The 25,113-nt window shown below is 39.6% G+C and overlaps 2 protein-coding genes across 13 annotated transcripts in view; one reads left to right on the top strand and one right to left on the bottom strand.

The window, feature by feature from the left end:
- Positions 1-25,113, bottom strand: part of STXBP6 (syntaxin binding protein 6) — a 256,417-nt gene that overhangs the window by 7,879 nt on the left and 223,425 nt on the right. For all 11 annotated transcript variants that reach the window (XM_084966582.1, XM_005666218.4, XM_005666215.3 and 8 more), the window contains 1 exon segment: positions 416-573. In XM_084966582.1, coding sequence (XP_084822708.1) covers positions 416-573 — 158 coding nt within the window.
- Positions 504-11,942, top strand: LOC102166701 (uncharacterized). 2 transcript variants are annotated; one of them, XR_014809242.1, is made up of 5 exons: positions 504-640; positions 1,678-1,770; positions 2,120-2,204; positions 5,404-5,537; positions 10,372-11,942. XR_014809242.1 is itself a non-coding variant. In XM_084966984.1 (5 exons), exons 2-5 carry the CDS (start codon positions 1,720-1,722, stop codon positions 7,008-7,010), a joined length of 351 nt encoding a protein of 116 aa, XP_084823110.1. In that variant the 5' UTR covers positions 504-640; positions 1,678-1,719; the 3' UTR covers positions 7,011-10,149. The 2 variants fall into 2 exon arrangements, 1 of the variants encoding a protein (XP_084823110.1); XM_084966984.1 differs by lacking the exons at positions 2,120-2,204; positions 10,372-11,942 and adding exons at positions 2,233-2,343; positions 6,956-10,149.

The raw sequence follows: 25,113 nt of genomic DNA, 5'->3' as shown, positions 1-25,113 counted from the left end.
GACCAGAAGGGGACAGCATGGAAAAGTAAGCACAAACAGCCCACAGCCCTCCTTTAAGCATTAGCCAAGGCAGGAGGGCTATTTTTAGACCCCTCACCCTCCATCCTGTTCTCTGAAACGTGAGCCTCAAAATACTGGGCAGGAACTAAAAATGGTCTGTATCCCAAAGATACGGGGTCAAAGGCAGAGATGAAGACGTCAGAAAGGAGATAATCAGAGAAACAGGTCCAAGAAGAATCCTTCCATGACTCTGGTGCTCACTAAGCAGAAGGAAAGTGTATACAGGGGCCACACACACACACAGCCTTTATTTTGTATTTCCTGTCATGGGAAACACACTGAAATAAAGTAGTGTTGGGCACCGGAGCTCCCTGACAACCAAGAGCTAAGCCCTCAGCCGTGCTGTGGGACCTACCTTGTGTGCAGTTTCTGCAAACTGCTGGGCGCTGTTCTTCATGTCTTCTGTCTTCTCCTCTGCACGGCCCAACCGCTCCCCGCGCTCGTTCAAGGCCTGGCTCGCTTTCTGTACTGCGCTGGTCACGCTATCAGCTGCTGAATGGAGGATGCTGTTTCCTGAAGGAGGACAGCAAGAGCATTAGAAGCTAGTTCCGCTGAACTACAGTGACAGCCCCCTGCAGGGGTGAGTACCCTGAACAAGCAAGGCAGGTCACACTCTGGAACAGCTTTGAGTGTCTGGGAAATGAGTCAACTTTTCTTCTGACCTGGTCTGACTGACGCATTTGTAGGAAGGATACCTGCTGGCAGGACCTAGGGATGTGGTGAAGGCTCCCTGCCCTGCCCCTGCCACGAGTCTTTGGTGAGGCTCAGGAGGGCGGGGTGCATTTGGATTTGCAAAGGTAGATGGAAATGCGCAAGTTCAGTGAGATATACTTGGATTTTATGAGCATTTCCTCTTAACCTAGGGTTTAGTTGAATAACCCCTGGAAGAGTGGGGGCACAGAACTTCTCCAGATATGATGCTCTGTATTTCTTGCAACTCTTCCCTAAAGATAGGGCTCCATGTAAGAAGCTGTGGCTCAGTCTCAAAGTTGAGAGGAGATACATTTTTCCCAACTTTGAATCCCAAGCCATGGCCTAGTTGGTTGGGCCTTTTTGCCTTTGATCTCTAGTTATGAAACATGGGGCCTCAGCCCTGCACTTAGCCAGGAGGTGGAAGACGGAAACCCAACCTAGAAGAAACTTAGCACTCCCAGATTCATGAGTGATTATACTGAGAAAGTTGAAAAGCATCACATTTCAAATAGTTTTGCATCCCTGACATCCCATTTACTAGGACTGGAAAAGAAAATTCAACAGTGAAGAACTGGCAGAGGCATAACCCACTGAGACCTAGCAACTTGCAAAATTACAATCAGAGGAAATTTATAGCCGTATTTTGTTAACATTGAGTGGAAGGTATTTAAATGGCATTTTATGCAATAGCTTTATGTCTTTGGATAAGTTTATTACATCATTTAACTTTGTACCTGGGATGGATCCATCTAGCCACAGACAGCTTTTAATAGAACTGTAATTTCCACTGGTCTCAGCTGCAAAGGCTTCCTGATTTCTCCTCTGTGGGAACAGTCTGTGGTTTGTAGAACAGAATCTCAGGCAAAGAAAGTGCCTAGCTGAGAGGAAGCACTTTATAAATTGTTTTCCATTTTTCATCTTTAGGAATGGATTTTACGGGCTTCCCTATGCACTAAGAGGAGGCAGATGGACTTAACTTACTATTGCTCAGTTGCATCAAGCACTACAGGAGCCAAGGTAAGTCAGCACAGATGAATACGGACAGAAATGTGGCTCTGTAGGAACCCTGTTGAATGCAAGGGTTGGAATGGAAGATTTAGGTATTTAGAACAAATCTGGGTTCCTCTGCTTTCACAGTATGGCTATGATGATAACCTCGCACCCTTGCCTAACATTTGAATAACATTTTGTAGTCATAAAGCATCTTTACAAATAGTACCTCATTTGATTGTCACAAAAATTCTACTGAGAAGACTGAGACTAGTTGAGGTTCAGTGGCTTCATAAGATCATGTCACTACAAAAGTGACATGGCATTGGGAAACCAGAGCTAGCTTTTTCCTTATTCTGTACCTTCCTCTTTGCAGGTGTGGGTTGGTCATGGAAAGTAATCACTGTGACAGAATTGTGAGCAGACTAGCATGAACAGGGCTTTACAAGTTATTTCCCAAGGTAACACCTGACTGTTTCTGTCCTCAAGATATTCCTCTTGGTAAATGAAGAGTTATTGCCTAAGCTGCATTCAAGTCAGGTGCTCCCAAGAAGGAACAGGCCAAAGGGAAGGAATGGGAAGAGGGTGAAAGGACTGAAGGTAAAGGCCGGGGTGGGGGGTGGCGCACAAGAAAATATCCTACTCCTCCAGCTCCTTAGACATACTACCCACAGCTTAGCCACCAGAGGTTAGAGAAAAGAAGGGGTAGGGCATTTGAAACTCCATAGCCAGGAGTATCTGCATCAAACCAGGGGGATTTTAGAACTAGCTACCAGTATATAGCCAGGATTGTTTTTTCTCCCCATCAGAACTGACCCTCACGATGCCCTCAAAGTTAGACACATTTGTGTTTCTAGAATGAATCTGCTTTGCATGAGCCATACTGCTTTCCTGTCATGACTTAAAAGTTAATCTTGTACAAGACGTCAGATCAGCACGGCACCCAGTTTTATATGATACTGTTTAGCCAAAGGTTGTTATGAAGGAGGTAAAAGATCTATACATTGAAAACTGTAAGACACTGCTGAAAGAAACTGAAAGACAGAAAGACATAGAAGGATATTCCATACTCATGGATTGGAGGAATTAACATTGGTAAAATGGCCATACTACCGAAGGGAATTTATAGGTTAAATGCAATCCTTATCAAAATCCCAATGATGTTTTTCACAGAAATAGAACAAAAATTCTAAAATTCAGGAGTTCCCGTCATGGCTCAGTGGTCAAGAGGCACATGAAAAGATGTTCAGTATCACAACTTATTAGGAAAGTTTTACTTTTTAAAATGAGGCTGCAGTTACTGTCTTGCATTTATATGCACATACGATCTTTGTCTGCATTTCTGATATTTCCTAGAGATTAAACTGCTGGTTCAAAGGACACACACTTTTTGGAGGCTGTTGGTACATGCTGAAAATTGCTTCCTTGGAAGTCTCATTCAGTGTTTCCAGACTGTTCTTTTGAGTGCATGCTATGTGCCAGTCACTGTTATGTGGACAAACTGGCAGAATGACTTTGAGGAAGGATGTATTTTAACTTTTCTGACCGTCAGTTTCCTCATCTGTAACATTTGCCTCATGTGGCTGTTGTGGAAATGAAGATGACAATATATACAAAATGCCTGCAGCTGCTCAGTGGACGTTTGTCCCTGCCCCTCCCTAAGGCCGTGTGTGTTCTGGGGAGTTCTGGGAAAATTGCACAGACCCACTCAGCTCCTTGGCATGTCTCCCTTTCTTCTGTCTTGGGGCTAAGTGTCTTGAAGCTCCCGGGAGACAGATCTTTGCATACTTGCTGTGTGCAGCTCAATATGCTGCTCAGAGAGAGTTGAACACATCCTCATTGAACCAAGGCATGTTTTGTAAAGTAAGATGCCTAACTCAAAAGTTGGGGTGCATCATATTGTGCTAAGTTAAATATGGAAATAAAACAGTCTCCTGAAGCAGAGAGAACAGTAATTCTCTCTAAATAGGCAGGAAGCATATTAGCACCCAAATTTATTCAAGCAGTCTGAGAAGAGGCTGTCAACCACTGCAAATAAAGTCAGCTACCTTTTGAATTAGAATAGGTTTGAGAATAGATCTTTGAGAATAGATCAGAGACAAGTCTTACTTCATTGATGTTGAATTTGCATCAGTTCCACTTAGTATGTGCTTTTAAAAAATACTGTGCTAGCATCTTTTATGTTAAGAGATTGAGAAGACCTTCCTGAGAGCAATTTGAGATAGAGCTATACATTGTTTTCAATCATTGTTTGGAAAAACAAAGGAAATTTAAATGTGTAGGAAAAATGAGAGAGAAAAATAAGGTTATATTAAAAAGTAAGGAGAAAAGAGAAAGAAGAGGAGGAAAGATTTTTTAAAAGCACACAAACCATACCAATAACTATAAAGCTAATTTCCTTATATTATCCTAAACTTCAGGTTATATCTGATAATAAAAATTCTTAATGCTGTAACTAGTAAAGAGGCAATTTAAATAGATTTTTCATCAGCTATTTCCTACATCAAATACATATATAGATATTTGAAATGCGAAATACTCATCCAGTTTAGGATTTTAGGAAAATCATCTAAAAAATAAATGGTCGAATAAACTTACATCAGTCTATACTCAGAATTGAATAAACCTGGTCATCTCCGGATACTGTTTTAAAACTGAAATCTGGTGATAGTTTTGTGTGGATTACTTGTATCGTATAATCAATGTAACCATTTAGGAATAACTGTACAATAAAGCCCCATTTATCCAAACTAACTTAAAGGAAAACCAATTACGGTGAAAAAAATAAAACAGATTTGAGTTTTAATACAAAAAACTCAACAAAATTGGCAGGGAGATCACTCATATGAAACCTGTTAATAGGCCAGGACCATTAGTAACTCTCATATCATATACCCAAAGTGTTCAATAATTTATTCCTTGAGTAGATTAAATTCCTGTTCTCATCTTGTCTATAGTATTCATTTTTTTCTTTTTTTCTTTAGCAAAACTATTTTCATGAGTAGACGTAAGGGTCACTTGAATCTGGTCCAGTGTTAGTAACATTCAGATTAATTTTACTGGAAAAAATCTATGGGATTCACCCAAGATGTTTTTTCTTTCCTTTTTCTAAACTTCCAATCTTTACCACTCAGCATCTCTACCACTAGAAGCCATATTAGCAAAAGAAAAGTCACATGGAAACTTGGTTCTGTGACCAGAGGGTCCCTTTTCTGTCCTAAAGGGGCTCTGAACCACTTACATGCATTTTGCTTCCTGAGATGAGCACGCACTTCCACCCCCACTGGTGGTAATTCAGTTACATGGTAATGCTTCTGAGGAGGTTCTGCTTAGGACTGTGACTTGCATTAAGCATTTTATAAATGTGTGGTCATTTAAAAATGATGATATCACCTTTACAAACAGTGATTAAATGCAAAGGCCTACCTGGTGAAACAAGTCGGTTCTTAATCACAGACTCCATTAATTATCCGAGAGCTTAAGTAAATTACCAAGTTCTTTCCCATTACATTGACTAATCAATATCAATCACACAGTTGCATCTCAATGTTGGACAGCCTCTAGGATCCCCTTTTAAGATGGGAGATTCTTCCAAAAGGTTAAATTTCATTGGTCCTTTTGTGGTAGTGACTAATCAGATAAATTCTGTTACAAATTTAGGTCGTGTTACATCAAGCCTTTGCAAAAGGAGGAGTTGTTAGCCCATGCTGGGCACAGATGCAGTGTGAACCTCAGCCAGACACTCACAGAAACATCTACAGTTCACTGAATGGTGACTATGTGCAGGTGCTATGGTAAATTGTCAACTGTCAAATTCTTCAAAGGAATGTATTTTTATCCTATTTTAGAATTAAGGAGAGGAATGTGCTCAGGGAATAGAGAGAGCTTGCCTAAGGTCACCCAGATCTTGACCCTGAAGCTTTTTTTTTTTTTTTTTTTTTGCTTTTTAGAGCCTCACCCGTGGCATATTGAAGGTTCCCAGGCTAGGGGTCAAATTGGAGCTGTAGCTGCCGGCCTACACCACAGCCACAGCAATGCAGGATCTGAACCATGTCTGTGACCTACACCACAGCTCATGGAAATGCCAGATCCTCAACCCACTGAGTGAGGCCAGGGATCGAACCCACGTCCTCATGGGTGCTAGTTGGATTCCTTAATCACTGAGCCACGAAGGGAACTTCCCCAAAACTATTTTTTTTTTAAATCGTGAAGATAGTGTGAGAAAAAGAATGTGTATGTATGTATGAATGGGTCTCTGTGTTTTACAGCAGAAATTGACACAATACTATAAGTCAATTATACTTTAATAAAAAAATCACTTAAAAATAAGAATCATGTATATTTAAGGTGTACAATGTGAAATAACTACAGTCAAGTTAGCATAGCCATCTCCTCACATAGTTATCATTTTTTCCTTTTTTTGTGTGTTGAGAGCACCTGAAATTCCTCTTTCAGCAAACTTCCAGTATTGCAGTGTAGGCATCGTGCTATGCATTACTTTAGATCTCTAGACTTATTCGTTCTGTATGACTTCAACTTTATACCTTTGGACCAACACCTTCCCATTTCCCTCACCTTCCTGCCTGTGGTAGCAAGACACAGAAAAAAAAAAAAAAAAAAAAACAAAACCCTGTGTGATCTCACTTATATATATGAAATCTAAAAAAGTGGAATACATAGAACCTGAGAGTTGACCTCAAAGCTATGAATGACTATGTTAGCATTTCCCATGGTGGTTCTGTGGTTTAAAAAGTGCCACACAGAAAACTCAATGCTTTGGTAAATGGCTTTATAAAATGCCAGTCTAATCCTTTATTGCAGAACTTTGAGAAACATTTAATATGCTGATGTAAATTGTTAATCAAATAGAGGTATGGGTAGGGGTAGGAAAGATTTGCTAGCAAATGTATTTACTCACCGGGTCCTTTTGCACAGATTATCTTAGTAAGGGGTAGATTTCTGCAGAATCCATTTTGGGAAATGCTACAATAAACTATCCTGACTCCTGAGTTAAAAGAGGAAAAATAAATAAATTCAGGCTGTCCTCATCAATTTGGCAATAGACAGACAAGTCATGTAATTACATTAAAAAGGCTTGCTTTATAGAGGCAGCAGAACAGATATAGCATGCTGAGTGGCAGTTCCAGAATTATCTTTTGTCTTAAGTTGGTGGCTAATTTCAGGGACCATGAAATTTGTTTGTTGCCTACAGCTGGATGACAAAGAAAAATGGACTCAGCATTCAGGAATACGTTGTAAACCCATAAACTCAGAGGTCTACTTGAAGGAGACCTTGGAGTTATCTATTGCTGGCATTACCAAAAGAAGAAAACGGACCATTCTATCAGGCAGTTCTCTTCTGCTGCTGATGTTAAAGTAATTTAGTGGAACCTCAGCCTATTCCCTAATCACAGGCATTCCCCAAAGCCAAGGACTCAGGAGAAAGCCCTGTGGCTCCTCCTATGCTATACAAGGTATGGGTCCATACTCCTTGGAAGAACATGGTAGTGAACTCCCAGTTCACTATCCCAGTATTTTCAATGGCAAGGGTCAAGCATTTAGGATTTCATTCATGTCTTTTAAACATTTAAACTCAGGATATGGGAAGTTCCCATTGTGGTGCAACGAAAACAAATCTGACTAGGAACCACGAGGTTGTGGGTTCAATCCCTGGCCTTGCTCGGTGGGTTAAGGATCCAGTATTGCTGTGAGCTGTTGTGTAGGTTGCAGACACGGCTCGGATCCCATGTTGCTGTGGCTGAGGTGTAGGCCGGCAGCTGTAGCTCTGATTGGACCCCTAGCCTGGGAACCTCCGTAAGCTGTGGGTGCAGCCCTAAAAATAAATAAATAAATTCAGGATGTGTAGGGAAATCCACTAGTCCTTTTAGTATTCATTTACACTTGGGCCTTATGAACAAACATGTTCTTCCAAGGGTTATAGGGCATCAGGAGAGGGAATTCAACTTCTTTTGGTTCCTCTTTTTTCAGAGAATATCAGGCTCTCAGAAAGGTGGCTGAAAGGCAATTCAAAGGGGGAATCCTGAGTTCTTCCCTTGTGGCACAGTGGGTTAAGGATCTGGTGGTGTCATTGCAGCAGCTTGGGTCGCTGCTGTGGGGCAGGTTGGAACCTTGGCCAGGGAACTTCCACACGCTGTGTGGCTGCAGCCAAAAAACAACAGCCACAAGAAAGAGGGAATGCTTGTTCTGGGCTTAACAACCTACAGTGGCTCTAAATTTGGTAAAATTGATTTTGTTCTTTGTCTTTGGTGTGTATAGCAACAAACCAGCTATGATCTGCAGCTCTCTGCTTTTATTAAAGGTGGAAGCAGTGCCTTATACTTTAATAACATAATTTCAAGTCCTGATAGATGCAGTTTGAAAACTCTACAGTGCTACTGGCTAAAACAAGTTCTGTTCAACATTTGTAGCCTGGTACTTGGTAGCTCTGTGGCCTTGAACAAACACCTCATCCTCTGGGCTTCAGTCTGTTTCCTCACCTGCTATGGCAGTTGGGTTAGGACCGACCTCATAAGATTGATGTGAAGAATAAATGAGGTTGTACAAGTGGGGCACTTAGAATAGTATGGACATTATAATAGTGTGTGACTCTCAACTTTAGCCATTGCTCAAGAGAGAAACTTCAGTTATCTGTCACTAAAGAGTCTTTCTGACAAGCTTTCCACTTTAGCTCTTTCCTTCCCTACTCTTACCGTGAACATTCTTGAAGGAAGCATCTGCTGCCACCATGATCTCTCCTACTCCCAGGCACGTTGAACTTGGAGTGAAATGGCTTCCACCACACTCTCCTAACTCTTGTCTCTCAAACCCTCCAATGACCTGTCAACTCTACTGCCTATTTTAAGTTTCTTCCATTTAGCCACTGGACCACACGTGGACTGACTTAAAAGCTGCTCTTCCCTGGGTTTCTGTAACATACTATTTCTTGATTCCCTCCACCTCCCCATCACTTTGATTCTTCCTTGTCAGTTTCACTCCTTTCTTGGTTAGAGGTATGAAGTCAGATAGGTCTGGGTTTGAGTCTGTCTTTGCCACATGCTAGCACTATGACCTCAGGTCAGTTACTTACTCTCTGTGAGCCTGTGTTTTCTCACGAGCACGATGGCAATAAAGACAGTACCTCTTTTCCACAGTTTGTTTTGAGAAGTAAAATTATACTTAGCATATATAGTAGTATATGCATATATATATACACACACACACACTATATATATATATATAGTACCATATGAACTGAATATACACTGTGGTATTAGTAATATCTGATTCATTCATCACAGTCATCGTAGAATAAACATGGGCCAGACACAATCTGTACTTGTCTGCTTCTCAAATTTTATCATAATATCAGCCCATTTTTTCCCTCCTCACCCTGCATCTGACCTCCTCCTCCTCATGAATTCACTATGTTAGTTAATGGCCCGCCTGTCCACTCAGAATCCTACACTCAGTTCACCTTGAACTCTAACTCTCCGCCATACCCATAACCAAGTGCATGAAGAAACGGGTATTTATCTTACAAGGGCCCTGCACCCTGCCCAACACTCTATTTCTAGTCCTCATCAGGTCATGCTGGGTGCACCACAGAGGCCTGGGTGCTCTTCCTGACACATTCCATTCTGCTGACCTGATGGTGCTCCTTCCTTGTCTCAGGCCTTTGTTGGCCTGCTCACAATACACTACAGTCATCTAAAGCTGTCCTTCCTGATCACCTGCCACCCCCAACACACACCAGTCTCTATCTACTGCCCCATTTTTTCTTGACAAATTTTAGAAAATCAAGTTTTATCAGTTTCTTATTATAGGTGGATTATGTAATAAATGAACTTGGAAAAGATCAATGTAAATAACAAGGAACACTGTGTCCAGCTCTGTCCCAAAGGGTGTCCAAACACTGATAGTAGCACAGCACTTCCCCCCCCCCCCAACACTGGTACATAAATGCAATCCTGGCACTTAAGAGTTTGGTGGCTAATGCTATTTTCTGCTAGAAGAAAGCAGAGTTCTTTGCAAAGTAGCAGATTTCATGCCTAGGGGCAAGGAAAACTCAGATAGGCCTGAAATATCTTATTGTCAGACAACAAGGTTACCTTCAAAGATGGTAGAGGTAATGCCAAAAGGGAAGAGAAGCTGGTTTAAGCAGGTCCAACTAGACTGGGTGTGATATCAGTTGTGATGTTAGAACATCAGTCGCAATAAAAGTTATGACAATGAAGAGGATAATAATTATAATGATTTTGCATAGCTTTTCAATGTTAAGTTAATATAAAATGTACAAAAATGCAGTTGAAATCCAAAACAAGATTATATAATTGGATACTTAATTTGCTTTATTGATTTTAGTAAGGATTATTAAAATACCTGAATATTTTGTTTCTTCTACATACATATCTATGTATAAAAGTATCATTTCTGTCTGTGCCAGAAACAGTGGGTAAATACAGGAAACTATGAGTTCCATAGTTCTGGGACTATGGAAACCGTTCCAGAAAGGACTGATGAGTGTCAGTGGTCAATACATTCTCCTCTTTAGAAATTTGGTTATCTGTACAGACTAGATAACTTGAAAAATTATGGTAAGATAATAATAAGGCATCTGTATGTTTCCAGTAATGCTAACAAGCCAGAACAATGTATAATAATGATGTGGTGGAGGATTATGTAATGCCAGCCAAGCAAAGCAACGAATAGACTGATCGGGGAGAAAATCCATCACCCTCCAGATGTACTCAGGTAAAAACCATGGGCTTAACAGTGCTGTGGATGTGAAACATAAAGTTCAAGTATAAAAAGGGACCCAGTGAGATATCTAGGGACTCATGTTTGAGTCACTTAGGGAGAAATCAGGCTGTGCTCCCCTCAAAGCTCAATTGTTTGGCAACCTAATTCCTCTAGACTCAGGAAACATGAAAAGAAGCATTTCAGTTACATTTGGAAGATCTATGAAGAAGTATGGAACTAATGAAGACATATATTAAACTCATGGTATTGCTAGTTCATAACAGGCTTAAATATAATGCTCTTTTAAGTATTATAATTGTTATTTTTACATTTGTTTTACCAGTTTAGAGTATATAAAGTATTGAAAATAATTGGTCCTACTAAATTGTGAAAAACAATGTTTAAAAGCTTAAGAAAATTTGATTTCCAAGTTTTGTTTAGTAGAAATATTTAATAAATTAAGCAGGAAACAAAGTGAAAATAAAATATTATCTCCCCATGCACAAAATCCCATCAGCCTTTATTATAACGTCTTCAAATATACCAGTAATCTGTCTCTTGCCTCTGAGCCTTTGTACACTCTGGTTACTAGTCAGCCTGTCATGACCTTTCTTTCCTTAGCCACCTGGTAATTTACACTCATCAGATGTCAACCCATCTTTTCCCAAATTTCCTAGTTTGTTTATTCATTGAAATGTTTTTCTGGTCATCTTTTATTTGCCACAGACACAGCAGCAGGCTGGGAACACAGTCCTAGGTAAAATAGACAAGCTCCTGCAACACACTGTCCTCACCCTTAGGTGGACAAAGAGCTTGTCTAGAAGCAAGAAGCGAATTATGTATAGGTTAAGACAGTATATGTGTAGGTGTATATATAATATGTGTACACATACACACAATTTGAAAACTGCCAGGAAGTTAACAAACAATATACTGTAATTAGTGAATTCAAGGCAAGGAGGACTGACTTAGCATCAGTGTGAAAGACCTGTCTGAAGAGCTAATGTTTAAGCTGTGATGTGAAATAGAACAAGGCGGGGCAAAATCCCTGAGCAAAAGCTTGAAAGGGTAAAAACTTATCTGTCTTATGAACCAAAAGACTGGTGTGTTCATAAAAAGGGGAGCATGGTTTGAGATAAACCTAGAGAGAGAAGCAGGAGTTAGATTATGTAGGGGCTTATAGACCACAGTAATGAAGTGGATATTAAGTATAACTAGTAGCCACTGTAGGGTTTTAAAATAGGGCTAACCTGGATTGAAGTCATTTTTAAAAATCTTGCTCTGGCTATAGTTTGGGAACAGGAGCAAGAGAGAAAATGGAATGAACAGTTAAGGACCTATTGCAGTGACTCCCGTAAGAGAGAACGGTGGCCTGTACTGGAATGATGTCAGTGGAGATGAGTGCAGTGGGCAGATTTAAGACATATCCTGAGGGACTGCTATAGGAGATGAAAGAAAAAGAAGAACAATGAGTGAATCCCAGGTTTCTTACTTGAGCAGGTGGGTATAGAGTGGTATAATTTACAAGACAGAAAAAGCAGTTGGAAAGACAAATTTCCTTGGAGCATGAGCAGATACGAGAATCAAGTATTTCATTTTGGATAATGTTATGCTTAAGTTGTCTTTGAAATATCCAACTGAAGTCAATAAAAATATTTTATAAAGTCCTGCAAAGAAGTCTGGGATGGAGACAAAATTTTAAGTCATCAGCATGGAAAGAAAATGGGAATGGGTAAGCTTACCTAGGATGTGACACTAGAGAGCGAAGGGAAGGGGTCCCCAACCATACCTTTAAGAATTTTAACATTTAGAGTAAGGTGAGGATAAAAGTGCCCGCAAAGGACACTGAGAAGAAGCAGCCTGACAGGTAGGAGAAAAAACAAAGTGAATTTGGCATAGTGGACTCTAAGTTAGGACAGTACATCAAAGAGGTACTGCAATAGTGCCTAGATAATTCAATGGGGAAAAAACAGCCTTCAACTGGATATCCACATGCATAAGAATGAAGTTGGACCTTACCATATGCCATATACAGATTTAACTCAAAACGGATCAAAGACCTAAACATAACAGCTGAACTGTGAAACTCTTAGAGAAAACAGACACACATCTTCATGACCTGAGATTAGGCAAGATTTCTTAGATATGACACCAAAAGCACAAACAACCAAACAGTAAATTTGACTTCATCAAAATTAGAAAGTTGTGTTCCCTCTTTCAAGTTTCCCTAGCATTTTATTCATGCCTCCATTAGTCTTTTTAACACATATTATAATTATCAGTTTAAGTGTCTGTTTAGCCAGTTAGACTGTGAACTTCCTACATTTTTCTTGAGAAGCAGGAGTTAGATTATGTAGGGGCTATTTGCATATTTGGTGCCAAGGACAGTACCAGACCATACATCCTGTGCATTATGTGGCTGGTACTACTATATGGAATAAACTCGTTTTTACAAATAGAAAATAAGGATACAAAAGGAGGGAAAGATAGAGAAACCTCACCAAGGAGAAGGAATTCACCAAGCCTAATATATTAACATGGCATAGGAAGGTACATGGTCTTGGATTAAACAATAAAAGGTTCATTGGTTTGAGGAAAGCAAAGTCTGAGGTTGACTATCCTTTATTGTCATCAAAACTGAATTTACTGTGTCCTTTGACTTAAGAAAATCTGTATGCCGTATTTAGTATATGTCCAATCCAAACTTTCTTAGAGATGTTTATCTCAAACTAATTCAAAATGTGGGAGTTCCCGTCGTGGCGCAGTGGTTAACGAATCCGACTAGGAACCATGAGGTTGAGGGTTCGGTCCCTGCCCTTGCTCAGTGGGTTGACGATCCGGCGTTGCCGTGAGCTGTGGTGTAGGTCGCAGACGCGGCTCGGATCCTGCGTTGCTGTGGCTCTGGCGTAGGCCGGTGGCTACAGCTCCAATTCAACCCCTAGCCTGGGAACCTCCATATGCCGCGGGTGTGGCCCAAGAAATAGCAAACAACAACAACAACAACAAAAAAAGACAAAAAGGCAAAAAAAAAAAAAAATGTGTCTCAATCCTATTGCCATTAAGTGATTAGGTCTCTGGGAATTTAGCGTGACTTCTTCATGTAAAACAAGCTAACACCTCTTTGCTTTACTTTGGAAGGCAACTTAGGGATCATCTCATTCCTCAGAAAACTGGTCAGAGAGGTAAGTGAAAGGATTTGCTCAAAGCACATCCTAGGTGATAGCAGAGCTGACACTAGAAGCCATGTTTTCTGGCTTGGAGCTCAGTGAGGTTTTCAGCTCACTCATGGTCTTAAATATTTAAGAAAAACACACGAAGAAGCTTGAGAATCTGGCAATTGATTTCCTTAAGACAATTCACACGGGGTTCCCATTTGGAAAGTGTAACCCTTACCTTTTGGAGAACTTCTCCCCAGTGAATAAATACCCATATACCAGTTTGTGATTTCAATATATGATACTACCCAACTCTAGTTTCATGATCATAAAAACGAAAGGAAAAACCATACACTCTAAGGAAAAGTGTATTCATACATTCCACCAGGGATATCTTATTACATGGTCAATTTATGTGGTCCAAAGGACTGAAGAATTGTGAAGAAAACTTTCAATTACTGAAAGCTCTTCTACCTGACAGTTCAGCCCTAGATCTGGCAGTGTGACAAGAATCAAACAATGCACCATGGGAAACCTCTTATCTTGAACAGAAGAAATGAGACAGATGAACTTTCATAGATGAAGATAACCTTGCTGCTAAATTTCAGGTGAAATATGCTGAATATAGCAAAAATCTTCTATTGTAGCCACAAGGGTTACTTTGCTACTGGATTAGGGCATTACTGCTGTAGTTAAATCCTATTATTCAGGACATATGAGAATCAAGCCAACCTGCAGCCTTCACCTATTTCCTTTTATGACATTGGCATCTGAAAATTTCAAAGTTTGGGTCAGTTATACTTTAGCCATTATCATAAAGGGCAACAGTTCAGAAGACAGTTCACTGAACTTCAGCTTGTCTTTCTGACTCTGTCCTGTACCAGCACCCATGTGAACCTGAGAGTCATTTAATTTCTTGTTTTAATATGGTAAATGCAAAACTGGGGATCTCACCTCACAAATTGGAAGATGGCAATGAGTGAGCAACTGTGCTAACATGTTAAGTACAATGTCTGTCCAGGCTGATAGTTGTGGGGTGATTTTTTACCATCTCTCTGGTATCAGACTTAATTTTGAAACTGATATAAAATTCCAGTGGGTTTCATTACTATTTATTAGTTATTCTACAGTCTGAATGTATCTTGTTTAATTACTAGTGAATTCCTGTGACACATTTTACTTCCTAAGAAGAATACTCTGAAAACTCCTGCCAACTGGTCATTAAAATCCACTACAATTACCATCAGCTGAATCAAATTACTCTCAATTACATAGAGAAGTTAATCCATACTGCATCATTTTAAACACAAATATTTTTAATTCATATTAACAAGATACAAACTGAAGGCAAGAATGCTTAAGCAACTGTAGACCTGGAAGTCTGTTAGGAAAGTTGCAAATGTAACCCATTTTCATTTCTATTATTATTAGGGACTGTGACTTGCTAAGGGTCTGCTGTGTGCTGGGAATTGTGCTAAATGCTTTACATCCACTACTCTACAAATAAACCTTAACGGCTACCCTTTCAGATAGATACTCTCATGCTCCTGTTAAAACTACTGAAACTCAGAAATTCATCTAAGATTATACTGTTAGTGAGTGATAGAATCTTGAATCAAACTCAAGTCTGGTTGATTTTTTTGGCTGCACCTGCAGCATATGCAAGTTCCCAGGCTAATCGGCCAATTGAAGCTGTAGCCACCTTCAGGGCCTGTGCCACAGCCAGATCTGATGCTGCATCTGCAACCTCCGCTGCAGCTCACAGCAAGCCAGATCCTTAACCCACTGAGTGGGGCCTGGGATTGAACCCACATCCTCATGGATACTCGTTGGGTTTGTTACCACTGAGCCACAACAGGAACTCCGAGTCTGGTTGATTCCAGTGTCAGTATTTAGTTCATAAGAGTTTCCAAAGCTTCTTAAGATGAAATCTTAAAAGTACCAAGGGTAGATTTTCATTTTTCCTGGCCCCATGACATACACTCTACTTAGGATATGAGCATGGCCTTCACATGTTGCTTTCTTCCAGAAAAAAAAGGACAAGGGCCTGAGCTATAATGGTAAAAGAAATGAAAAAGTACATTTTTTTTAAAGAGACAGAGAGGGAGCACCCAGGGTGAGGGAAAATAGCTTGTTAAAGATGACTTGTTTGCAGATGGCGTATCAGGGATTTCTAAAGGAAAAAGCAGAGTCTTTGGGCTGATAACTTACTCTAAGATCAGTTCAAGTTACCTGATTGTACATTAAGAATCTCAAAAAGTGCTTCTCCATGATACACACAGAGGATTTAGTAGAAATAATGGTAGGTGTTTCATTTTCTTTCTTCCTGAATACATAGAAAGTATATGTTTTCAGTCTCTGCAGTTAGATTGGCTGTAAGTGGAAGCAAGAGTGTCACTTCTGGGCTGAGGTCATGAGAGGTCCACAGTGGCCTTGGAGCTCTCCTTTCCCCCATGGAATCTGAAGGTACTTGCTGAGATGGTGAATCAATAAGATGCAAGAAGACTGGATCCTTGAGTCACCACTTAGAAGTTGCCCTCATAGGAATTAAATTCACAGGACTCAGAATAAGAAATAATGTCTTATTTGTTAAGCCACTGAGGTTCTGAGGGATGTTTCTGACTGTAGCAGTGTTGTTCTGACCAATACAAGGAATGATGTTCACATTTTCAATACATTCTGAGGAGAGGACCCAGGTTTAGAAGACCTCCTTAAAAATGTTTTATTTGGAGAGAGGACAAGATGGCGGAGGAGTAGGAAGACACGCTCACCCTCTCCCACAAACACAACAAAAAAAGCACATCTACAGAATAAATGACTCGCACAGAACAGCAACCAATCGCTGGCAGAGGAACCTAAACTCCAGAACAGGAGAAAAGAGGAGAGTGAGAGGAAAGGGAAGAAAAAAGAAAAGAAAAAAAAAAAAAGAAGAAGAAGAAGAGGAAGAACTAGGACTGAGGAAACTGCAATCAGAGAGCAGTCACTCAAATAAGCCAGCATACAGATTTAATCATGAACATGCTTCAATCAAAATAAAATTAAAAAGAAAAAAATAAAAAAGAGTCATCAAAACCATAAAATGTGGGCAAGGGATGTCAGGAGGTAAATAACCCTTTTTGTTTATATGTATGTCTCTCTTCTTAATTTTAATATAGTAATGAAGTGTTTGAACTTACAGGACCATCAGGCTAAAACACACATTTATGGGAAGGGGTTAGCATACTTAAAAAACAGGCCAATCACAAGCCAAAACCAAATATTGCATTTGCAAAAAATGAAAAAAAAAAACCACTCAAGCAGATAATAACAGGAGACCATCCAACCAAAAAAAAAAAAAAAAAAAAAAAATGGAGAACCATAGAATCAACTGGAACACGAGGTTCAAATGGCAATAAATAATCATCTATCAATTATCACCTTAAATGTCAATGGACTGAATGCCCCAATCAAAAGACACAGAGTGGCTGAGTGGATAAAAAGGCAAAAACCTTCAATATGCTGCCTACAAGAAACTCACCTTAAGACAAAAGATACATATAGATTGAAAGTGAAAGGGTGGGGAAAAATATTTCACGCCAATAGACATGACAGAAAAGCAGGAGTTGCAACGCTCATATCAGACAAAATAGACTTTAAAACAAAAGACATAAAGAAAGACAAAGAAGGACACTATTTAATGATTAAGGGATCCATCCAAGGAGAGGATGTTACTATTGTCAACATATATGCCCCAAATACAGGAGCACCCAGATACACACAACAAATATTAACAGACATAAAGGGAGATATTGATGAGAATACAATCATAGTAGGAGACCTTAATACCCCACTCACACCAATGGACAGATCCTCTAGACAGAAAACCAATAAAGCAACAGAGATCCTAAAGGAAACAATAGAAAAGTTAGACTTAATTGATATCTTCAGGACACTACATCCAAAAAAATCAGAATACACATTCTTCTCAAATGCTCATGGAACATTCTCAAGAATCGACCACATATTGGGACACAAAGCGAATCTCAATAAATTTAGGAGCGTAGAAATTATCTCAAGTATCTTCTCTGACCACAATGCCATAAAATTAGAAATCAACCATGGGAAAAGCAAAGAGAAAAAACCTACTCCATGGAGACTAAACAACATGCTACTAAAAAACCAATGGGTCAATGAGAAAATCAAGAAGGAAATTAAAAACTACCTTGAAACAAATGATAATGAAGACACAACTTCTCAAAATCTATGGGATGCTGCGAAAGCAGTGCTCAGAGGGAAATTTATAGCAATCCAGGCCTTTCTCAAAAAAGAAGAAAGATCCCAAATTGACAACTTAACCCTCCACCTAAACGAATTAGAAAAAGAAGAACAAAAAAGTCCTAAAGTCAGCAGAAGGAAGGAAATTATAAAGATCAAAGAAGAAATCAATAAAATAGAGACTCAAAAAACAATAGAGAAAATTAATAAAACCAAGAGTTGGTTCTTTGAAAAGGTGAACAAAATTGACAAACCCCTGGCCAGACTCACTAAAAAGAGGAGAGAAAGAACCCAAATAACCAAAATTATAAATGAAAAAGGAGAAATCACAACGGATACAGCAGAAATACAAAAAACCATAAGAGAATACTATGAACAACTGTATGGCAACAAGTTTGACAATCTGGAAGAAATGGACAATTTTCTAGAATCTTACAGCTTGCCAAAACTGAATCAAGCAGAAACAGACCAACCGAACAGACCGATCACTAGAAATGAAATTGAAGAGGTCATAAAATCACTCCCTACAAATAAAAGTCCAGGACCAGATGGCTTCACAGGTGAATTCTATCAAACATATAAAGAGGAATTGGTGCCCATCCTCCTGAAACTCTTTCAAAAGGTTGAAGAAGGACTACTCCCAAAGACATTCTATGAGGCCACCATCACCCTCATTCCAAAACCAGACAGAGATACCACCAAAAAAGAAAACTATCGGCCAATATCATTGATGAATATAGATGCAAAAATTCTCAACAAAATCTTAGCCAACCGAATCCAACATATCAAAAAAAGTATACACCATGACCAGGTTGGGTTCATCCCAGGTTCACAAGGATGGTTCAACATACGCAAATCAATCAACATCATACACCACATTAACAAAAAAAAGGTCAAAAATCATATGATCATCTCAATAGACGCAGAAAAAGCATTCGACAAAGTTCAACATCCATTCATGATCAAGACCCTCGCCAAAGTGGGTATAGAGGGAACATTCCTGAATATAATCAAAGCCATTTATGAGAAACCCACAGCAAATATAATCCTCAATGGGGAAAAACTGAAAGCCTTCTCACTCAAATCTGGAACAAGACAGGGATGCCCACTCTCACCACTGCTCTTCAACATAGTTTTGGAAGTCTTAGCCACAGCAATTAGACAAACAAAAGAAATAAAAGGCATCCATATAGGAAGAGAAGAGATCAAACTGTCACTGTATGCAGATGATATGATACTATACCTAGAAAACCCTAAGGACTCAACCCCAAAACTCCTTGAACTGATTAATAAATTCAGCAAAGTGGCAGGATATAAGATTAACATTCAGAAGTCAGTTGCATTTCTGTATACCAGCAATGAAACATTAGAAAAGGAATACAAAAAAATGATACCTTTTAAAATTGCACCTCACAAAATCAAATACCTCGGAATACACCTGACCAAAGAGGTAAAGGACCTATACGCCGAGAACTATAAAACTTTAATCAAAGAAATCAAAGAAGATGTAAAGAAATGGAAAGATATTCCATGTTCCTGGATTGGAAAAATCAACCTTGTAAAAATGGCCATACTACCCAAAGCAATCTACAGATTCAATGCAATCCCTATCAAATTACCCATGACATTGTTCACAGAACTAGAACAAACAATCCAAACATTTATATGGAACCACAAAAGACCCAGAATCGCCAAAGCAATCCTGAGAAACACAAACCAAGCAGGAGGCATCACTCTCCCAGACTTCAAGAAATACTACAAAGCCACAGTCATCAAAACAGTGTGGTACTGGTATCAAAACAGACAGACAGACCAATGGAACAGAATAGAGAATCCGGAAATAAACCCTGACACCTATGGTCAATTAATCTTTGACAAGGGAGGCAGGAACATCAAATGGGAAAAAGAAAGTCTATTCAGCAAGCATTGCTGGGAAACCTGGACAGCTGTATGCAAAGCAATGAAACTAGAACACACCCTCACACCATGCACAAAAATAAACTCCAAATGGCTGAAAGACTTAAATATACGACAGGACACCATCAAACTCCTAGAAGAAAACATAGGCAAAAAACACTCTCTGACGTCAACATCATGAATATTTTCTCAGGTCAGTCTCCCAAAGCAATAGAAATTAGAGCAAAAATAAACCCATGGGACCTCATCAAACTGAAAAGCTTTTGCACAGCAAAGGAAACCAAAAAGAAAACAAAAAGACAACTTACAGAATGGGAGAAAATAGTTTCAAATGATGCAACTGACAAGGGCTTAATCTCTAGAATATACAAGCAACTTATACAACTCAACAGCAAAAAAGCCAACCAATCAATGGAAAAATGGGCAAAAGACCTGAATAGACTGTTCTCCAAGGAAGATATACAGATGGCCAACAAACACATGAAAAAATGCTCAACATCGCTGATTATAAGAGAAATGCAAATCAAAACTACCATGAGATACCACCTCACACCAGTCAGAATGGCCATCATTAATAAATCCACAAATAACAAGTGCTGGAGGGGCTGTGGAGAAAAGGGAACCCTCCTGCACTGCTGGTGGGAATGTAAACTGGTACAGCCACTATGGAGAACAGTTTGGAGATACCTTAGAAATCTATACATAGAACTTCCATATGACCCTGCAATCCCACTCTTGGGCATCTATCCGGACAAAGCTCTACTTAAAAGAGACACATGCACCCGCATGTTCATTGCAGCCCTATTCACAATAGCCAGGACATGGAAACAATCCAAATGTCCATCGACAGATGATTGGATTCGGAAGATGTGGTATATAGACACAATGGAATACTACTCAGCCATAAAAAAGGATGACATAATGCCATTTGCAGCAACATGGATGGAATTAGAGAATCTCATACTGAGTGAAATGAGCCAGAAAGACAAAGACAAATACCATATGATATCACTTATAACTGGAATCTAATATCCAGCACAAATGAACATCTCCTCAGAAAAGAAAATCATGGACTTGGAGAAGAGACCTGTGGCTGCCTGATGGGAGGGGGAGGGAGTGGGAGGGATCGGGAGCTTGGGCTTATCAGACACAACCTAGAATAGATTTATAAGGAGATCCTGCTGAATAGCATTGAGAACTATGTCTAGATACTCATGTCGCAACAGAAGAAAGGGTGGGGGAAAAAACTGTAACTGCAATGTATACATCTAAGGATGACCTTACCCCCTTGCTGTACAGTGGGAAAATAATAAAAAAAAAAAAAAAAAAAAAGCTGCAAAAAAAAAAAAATGTTTTATTTAACTAAATGAAGGTTCTCTCCTTGGGTTATAGATGGCCATCTTCTTGCTCTGTCCTCACATAGTGCAGAGAGGAAGCAAGCTCCCTTCTAATAACAGTGCTGTTTCATCTTGAGGGCTCCACTCTCGTGACCTAATTGCCTCCCAATGGCACCACCTCCTAATACCATCCCATTGGAGGTTGGGGTTTTAATGTACGAATTATGGGGGAGGGGATAAACATGTAGTCCATAACATTAACCAATTAAAAACACTGTTTTTTAGAAACTTCTCTTTTTCTCACTTCTATACTCTAAGGACAGGGAGTTCCCATTGTGGCTCAGTGGTAACCCAACTAGTATCCATAAGGATGCGGATTCAGTCCCTGGCCTTGCTGTGGCTGTGGTGTTGGCCAGCAGCTACAGCTCTGATTCGACCCCTAGGCTGGGAACCTCCATATGCTGTGGGTGCAGCCCTAAAAAAAAAAAAAAAAATATATATATATATATATATATATATATATATATATATATGTGTGTGTGTGTGTGTGTGTGTATACACACACATATATATGACAAAAAAGATAAAATATACTCTAAGAAAAAAGTAGGTGCTGTTGAAAGATAGGCATTAACCTAATTTTTATGGGTTTGAAATATAAAAGCAGACTTTATAATTAATACACTAATATAAATATTGTCAAAATATCATTTCCTGCTTTGACTCTGTAGCTGTAGCTATTCTTAGTAACAATGTTCAAAATACCATTTTCTCTTGTGCAATGTAGATGCAAATACTTAGTATCTACTTGCCTTCAAAAATGTACTCTTGGGAAGCTAAAAGGAAAAATGGCAGCGAGGTAAGAAATACTGTTCTGTACAAGTGAGACCACATATTGCAGTCACCATGACCATTAGGGGGACTAGAAACAGAAGCAGAGAGAAGTGGGGTGCTGCTGTCACTCCATTCTTCACTGCCACTCAAGAAAGCGAGGATCAATAGTCTCACCTTTTAGTGAGTGAAACCCCTGAAATCGTACTGAAACTTTGGTACTTGATTTTTTTTTTTTTTTGTCTTCTTTTTAAGGGCGCACCCACGGCATATGAAAGTTCCCAGGCTAGGGGGTCAAATCAGAGCTGCAGCTGCTGGCCTACTCCTCAGCCACAGCAACTTGGGATCCAAGCCATGTGGCTTACACCACAGCTCATGGCAATGCCGAATCCCTAACCCACTGAGTGAGGCCAGGGATTGAACCTGAGTCTTCATGTATACTAGTTGGGTTTGTTACTGTGAGCCACAATGGGAATCCTTGAGTGGTTTTTAATAAGATGACTGCCAACATGCAAACTGGTACCACTCAATTCAGTACAGAAAGGGACTTTGTAAGTATAAAATACTTATTTTGCACTCAAGACCTGGTTCACATACTGAAGACAAATGGCATGTGAAAACTCACAATGCTGAAGTAAAAATCAATAACCAGTCAAGACAGCATTAATCGACAGACTAAAATTTCCTTATGTTAATTCTTCTGTAGGGAGAGACTAAGATGGAAGTACGGATGGTACGGATCATGGTCAACAAGTGAAAGAGGAAGATGAATAGGAAAAGTTATCTTAATTCTTTAAATCTTCAGAAAAAAATTAGCTTCAAGTAAAATCTTACATGAGTTTAATTAAGCACTTACTGCAGGATGAAGCTATAATTAAAGCTTTCCCTTATATGGCTTACTAACTTGCAGCTGCAAGCAGAATGTTTTAACATATCATCATATTGACATTAGTCTGACAAAATGCAGTAATCATTTCCTTTTGTGAACCAGAAGACATCAAGAACATGCATATTTTAATTCACATGTTGGTTGATACAGATGTAATTATTAGAAGTTACAGGGAATCTATGGCATTGCAATTTTTTTTCCTATTCTCTTTTTAGGTAATTGAATGCTTTGTTTATTTTGAATAAATGTAACTTGATACAAATAATCTAAAGCAAGGAGTTGAAATAGCAGGGAAGATAGAAGAAAATAGGACAAATTCCTAAGCTCTTTAGAACACAGGAAAATTAGTATTCCTAAAGACGAAAAAGAGTCTGAGAACTATGCAAACTTGATGGGCCACCAGGCAGTTATTTCCATGAAAATATTTAAATTTATACTTTTATAAGAAGCTGGACTACTATCTTTCTTGGCTTGAGTTCAAGAATAGAAGCAGATCCATCATTAGTGATCTGATGATTTACTGCCACCTAACTATACTCTCAAGTGGCATGATCACATGTTAAGTTTTTCCACTCATACACTTTAGTCAAAAAGAAAAAGAGGCAACAAAAAAGGTTGTTCTGTGGCTTTTGGGGAGGTAGGCAAGAGAACTATGTGAACAGGTTGCAACTGATAGTCCTCAGAACTTTGGGCTGAGTCCAGGTAGGGCACCTGCCAGCATGGTCACCCAGAGCTCTGCTACAAAGGGACTTGGACTTATTTCAGCGAGGGCTGGGACAGACGTGTCAGTAAAAGTAAATACAAAGGCAACAAATAAGGAGCATAATACTGTTGTTACTCAAAGAGGTCTAGGCTAGTGCTCTGAGCTGACTAACTATAGATGAGCATCTTTATTTTGGACTTTCCCACCCTAAGGGAGGGCTGCCAGAAGGACTAGGTCATCTCTAGGGAGGGAAAGTTTCAGGAGATGCTGGTGAGCTGAGGGTGGCTAGAAATAGGAACTAGGAAGGAAGAACAACAGCTAATGACCTCTTGGAGTCTGACAGCCAAAAGAATCTTTTCCTTTTTGTTAAATTCTGATGGAGGATCTGGATTCAGTTCTCCAACTGAGAGCTTTGCTGGCTTTTAAATGAGCAACAGATGTATTTGTTGTGGTCTGTTGTCATGCAACTGGGCAGATGTCTGCAAGATTGGTGACTGGTTGCTTCCAGACTGTTCCTCACTGCCCGGGAGGCACATACACCCAGGAAGCCCCGCTCCTGCAAGGAGAGGTCATAATGTCTGAAGCTGCCATCTCCTCTTTTGCCATCACTCTCTGGCAGATGGCTACCCAGGAGGTTCCTTACTCAGGGGTGTGTCACTATGTGCTCCATGCTATAATAGACTATGGTCTCCGTCCCTCTCTCTCAGAAACTGCAGTCACAGACTCTGTCCCCAGGAAAAGACTTGAGAAGAGCATCCATTGCTGCTGGAAGGCCAGTGCTTGGCAGCAGCCAAGTATGGAACTTCTGCTTGACCTTAACTCTTTAAAAGCTGAATTTGGCTGACTCAACCTGTATCACGATAACCTTTTGTCTTTGTTTCTATTCATTTTTAAAGAAGTGAAGATGCAGAAAAAAACATTTAAAACATAGAATTTTAGAAAATAAAGTTACTAAAATGTGCACGCACACACACACACACACACACACACACACACACACACACACACACACACAAAATGACCAGTATACTTGAGGGCCCTTCTGAGTTTTATAAGTACTTGGCATCTAATTCTTTTTAGAATTGTACTGAGGGGGACCAAGTGTATTTGAGCACAAACACCTATATGCATGAACAACTTAAATGCCTCCTCTTATTTAATTCCTACTTCCTACCCATTTAAACATTCCCAACAGATTTAGTGGTATTTTCTATAAAATGAGATTAAAAAGTCAATCAGTTGAGGAAAACAAAACAAAGCAAAAAAAAAAAAAAAATCTAAACCATTAAAAAGAGAAGAAAGAAAGAGAAAAGGAGAGAGAAGGCTAGTCCGGATCATCCAAGTCCATCAGAGTTCCCCCTTCTCAACTGGAAACCCAGCCAAGCAACTCCACAGGGACTTGAGTTGTGTGATTATGAGTGAAAAGTTGCATTGTCTGTCCCTGTCTGCCCTCCTTCTGTTCTCTTCTCTAATTTTAGACATATTGGCCTTGACAGTGTCCCTTAACAAAAAGATCAGCAGCAGGCTCTCAGGTCCCAAATCTGA

The sequence above is a fragment of the Sus scrofa genome, chromosome 7, assembly GCF_054392235.1.
Source record: "Sus scrofa isolate SSC_HxYL_T2T_F1_AM1 chromosome 7, Sscrofa_HxYL_maternal_Yorkshire_Landrace_v2.0, whole genome shotgun sequence".
Taxonomy (NCBI): domain Eukaryota; kingdom Metazoa; phylum Chordata; class Mammalia; order Artiodactyla; family Suidae; genus Sus; species Sus scrofa.
Note: the sequence above shows the minus strand (reverse complement) of the source record. Positions and strands in the feature narration are given on the sequence as shown.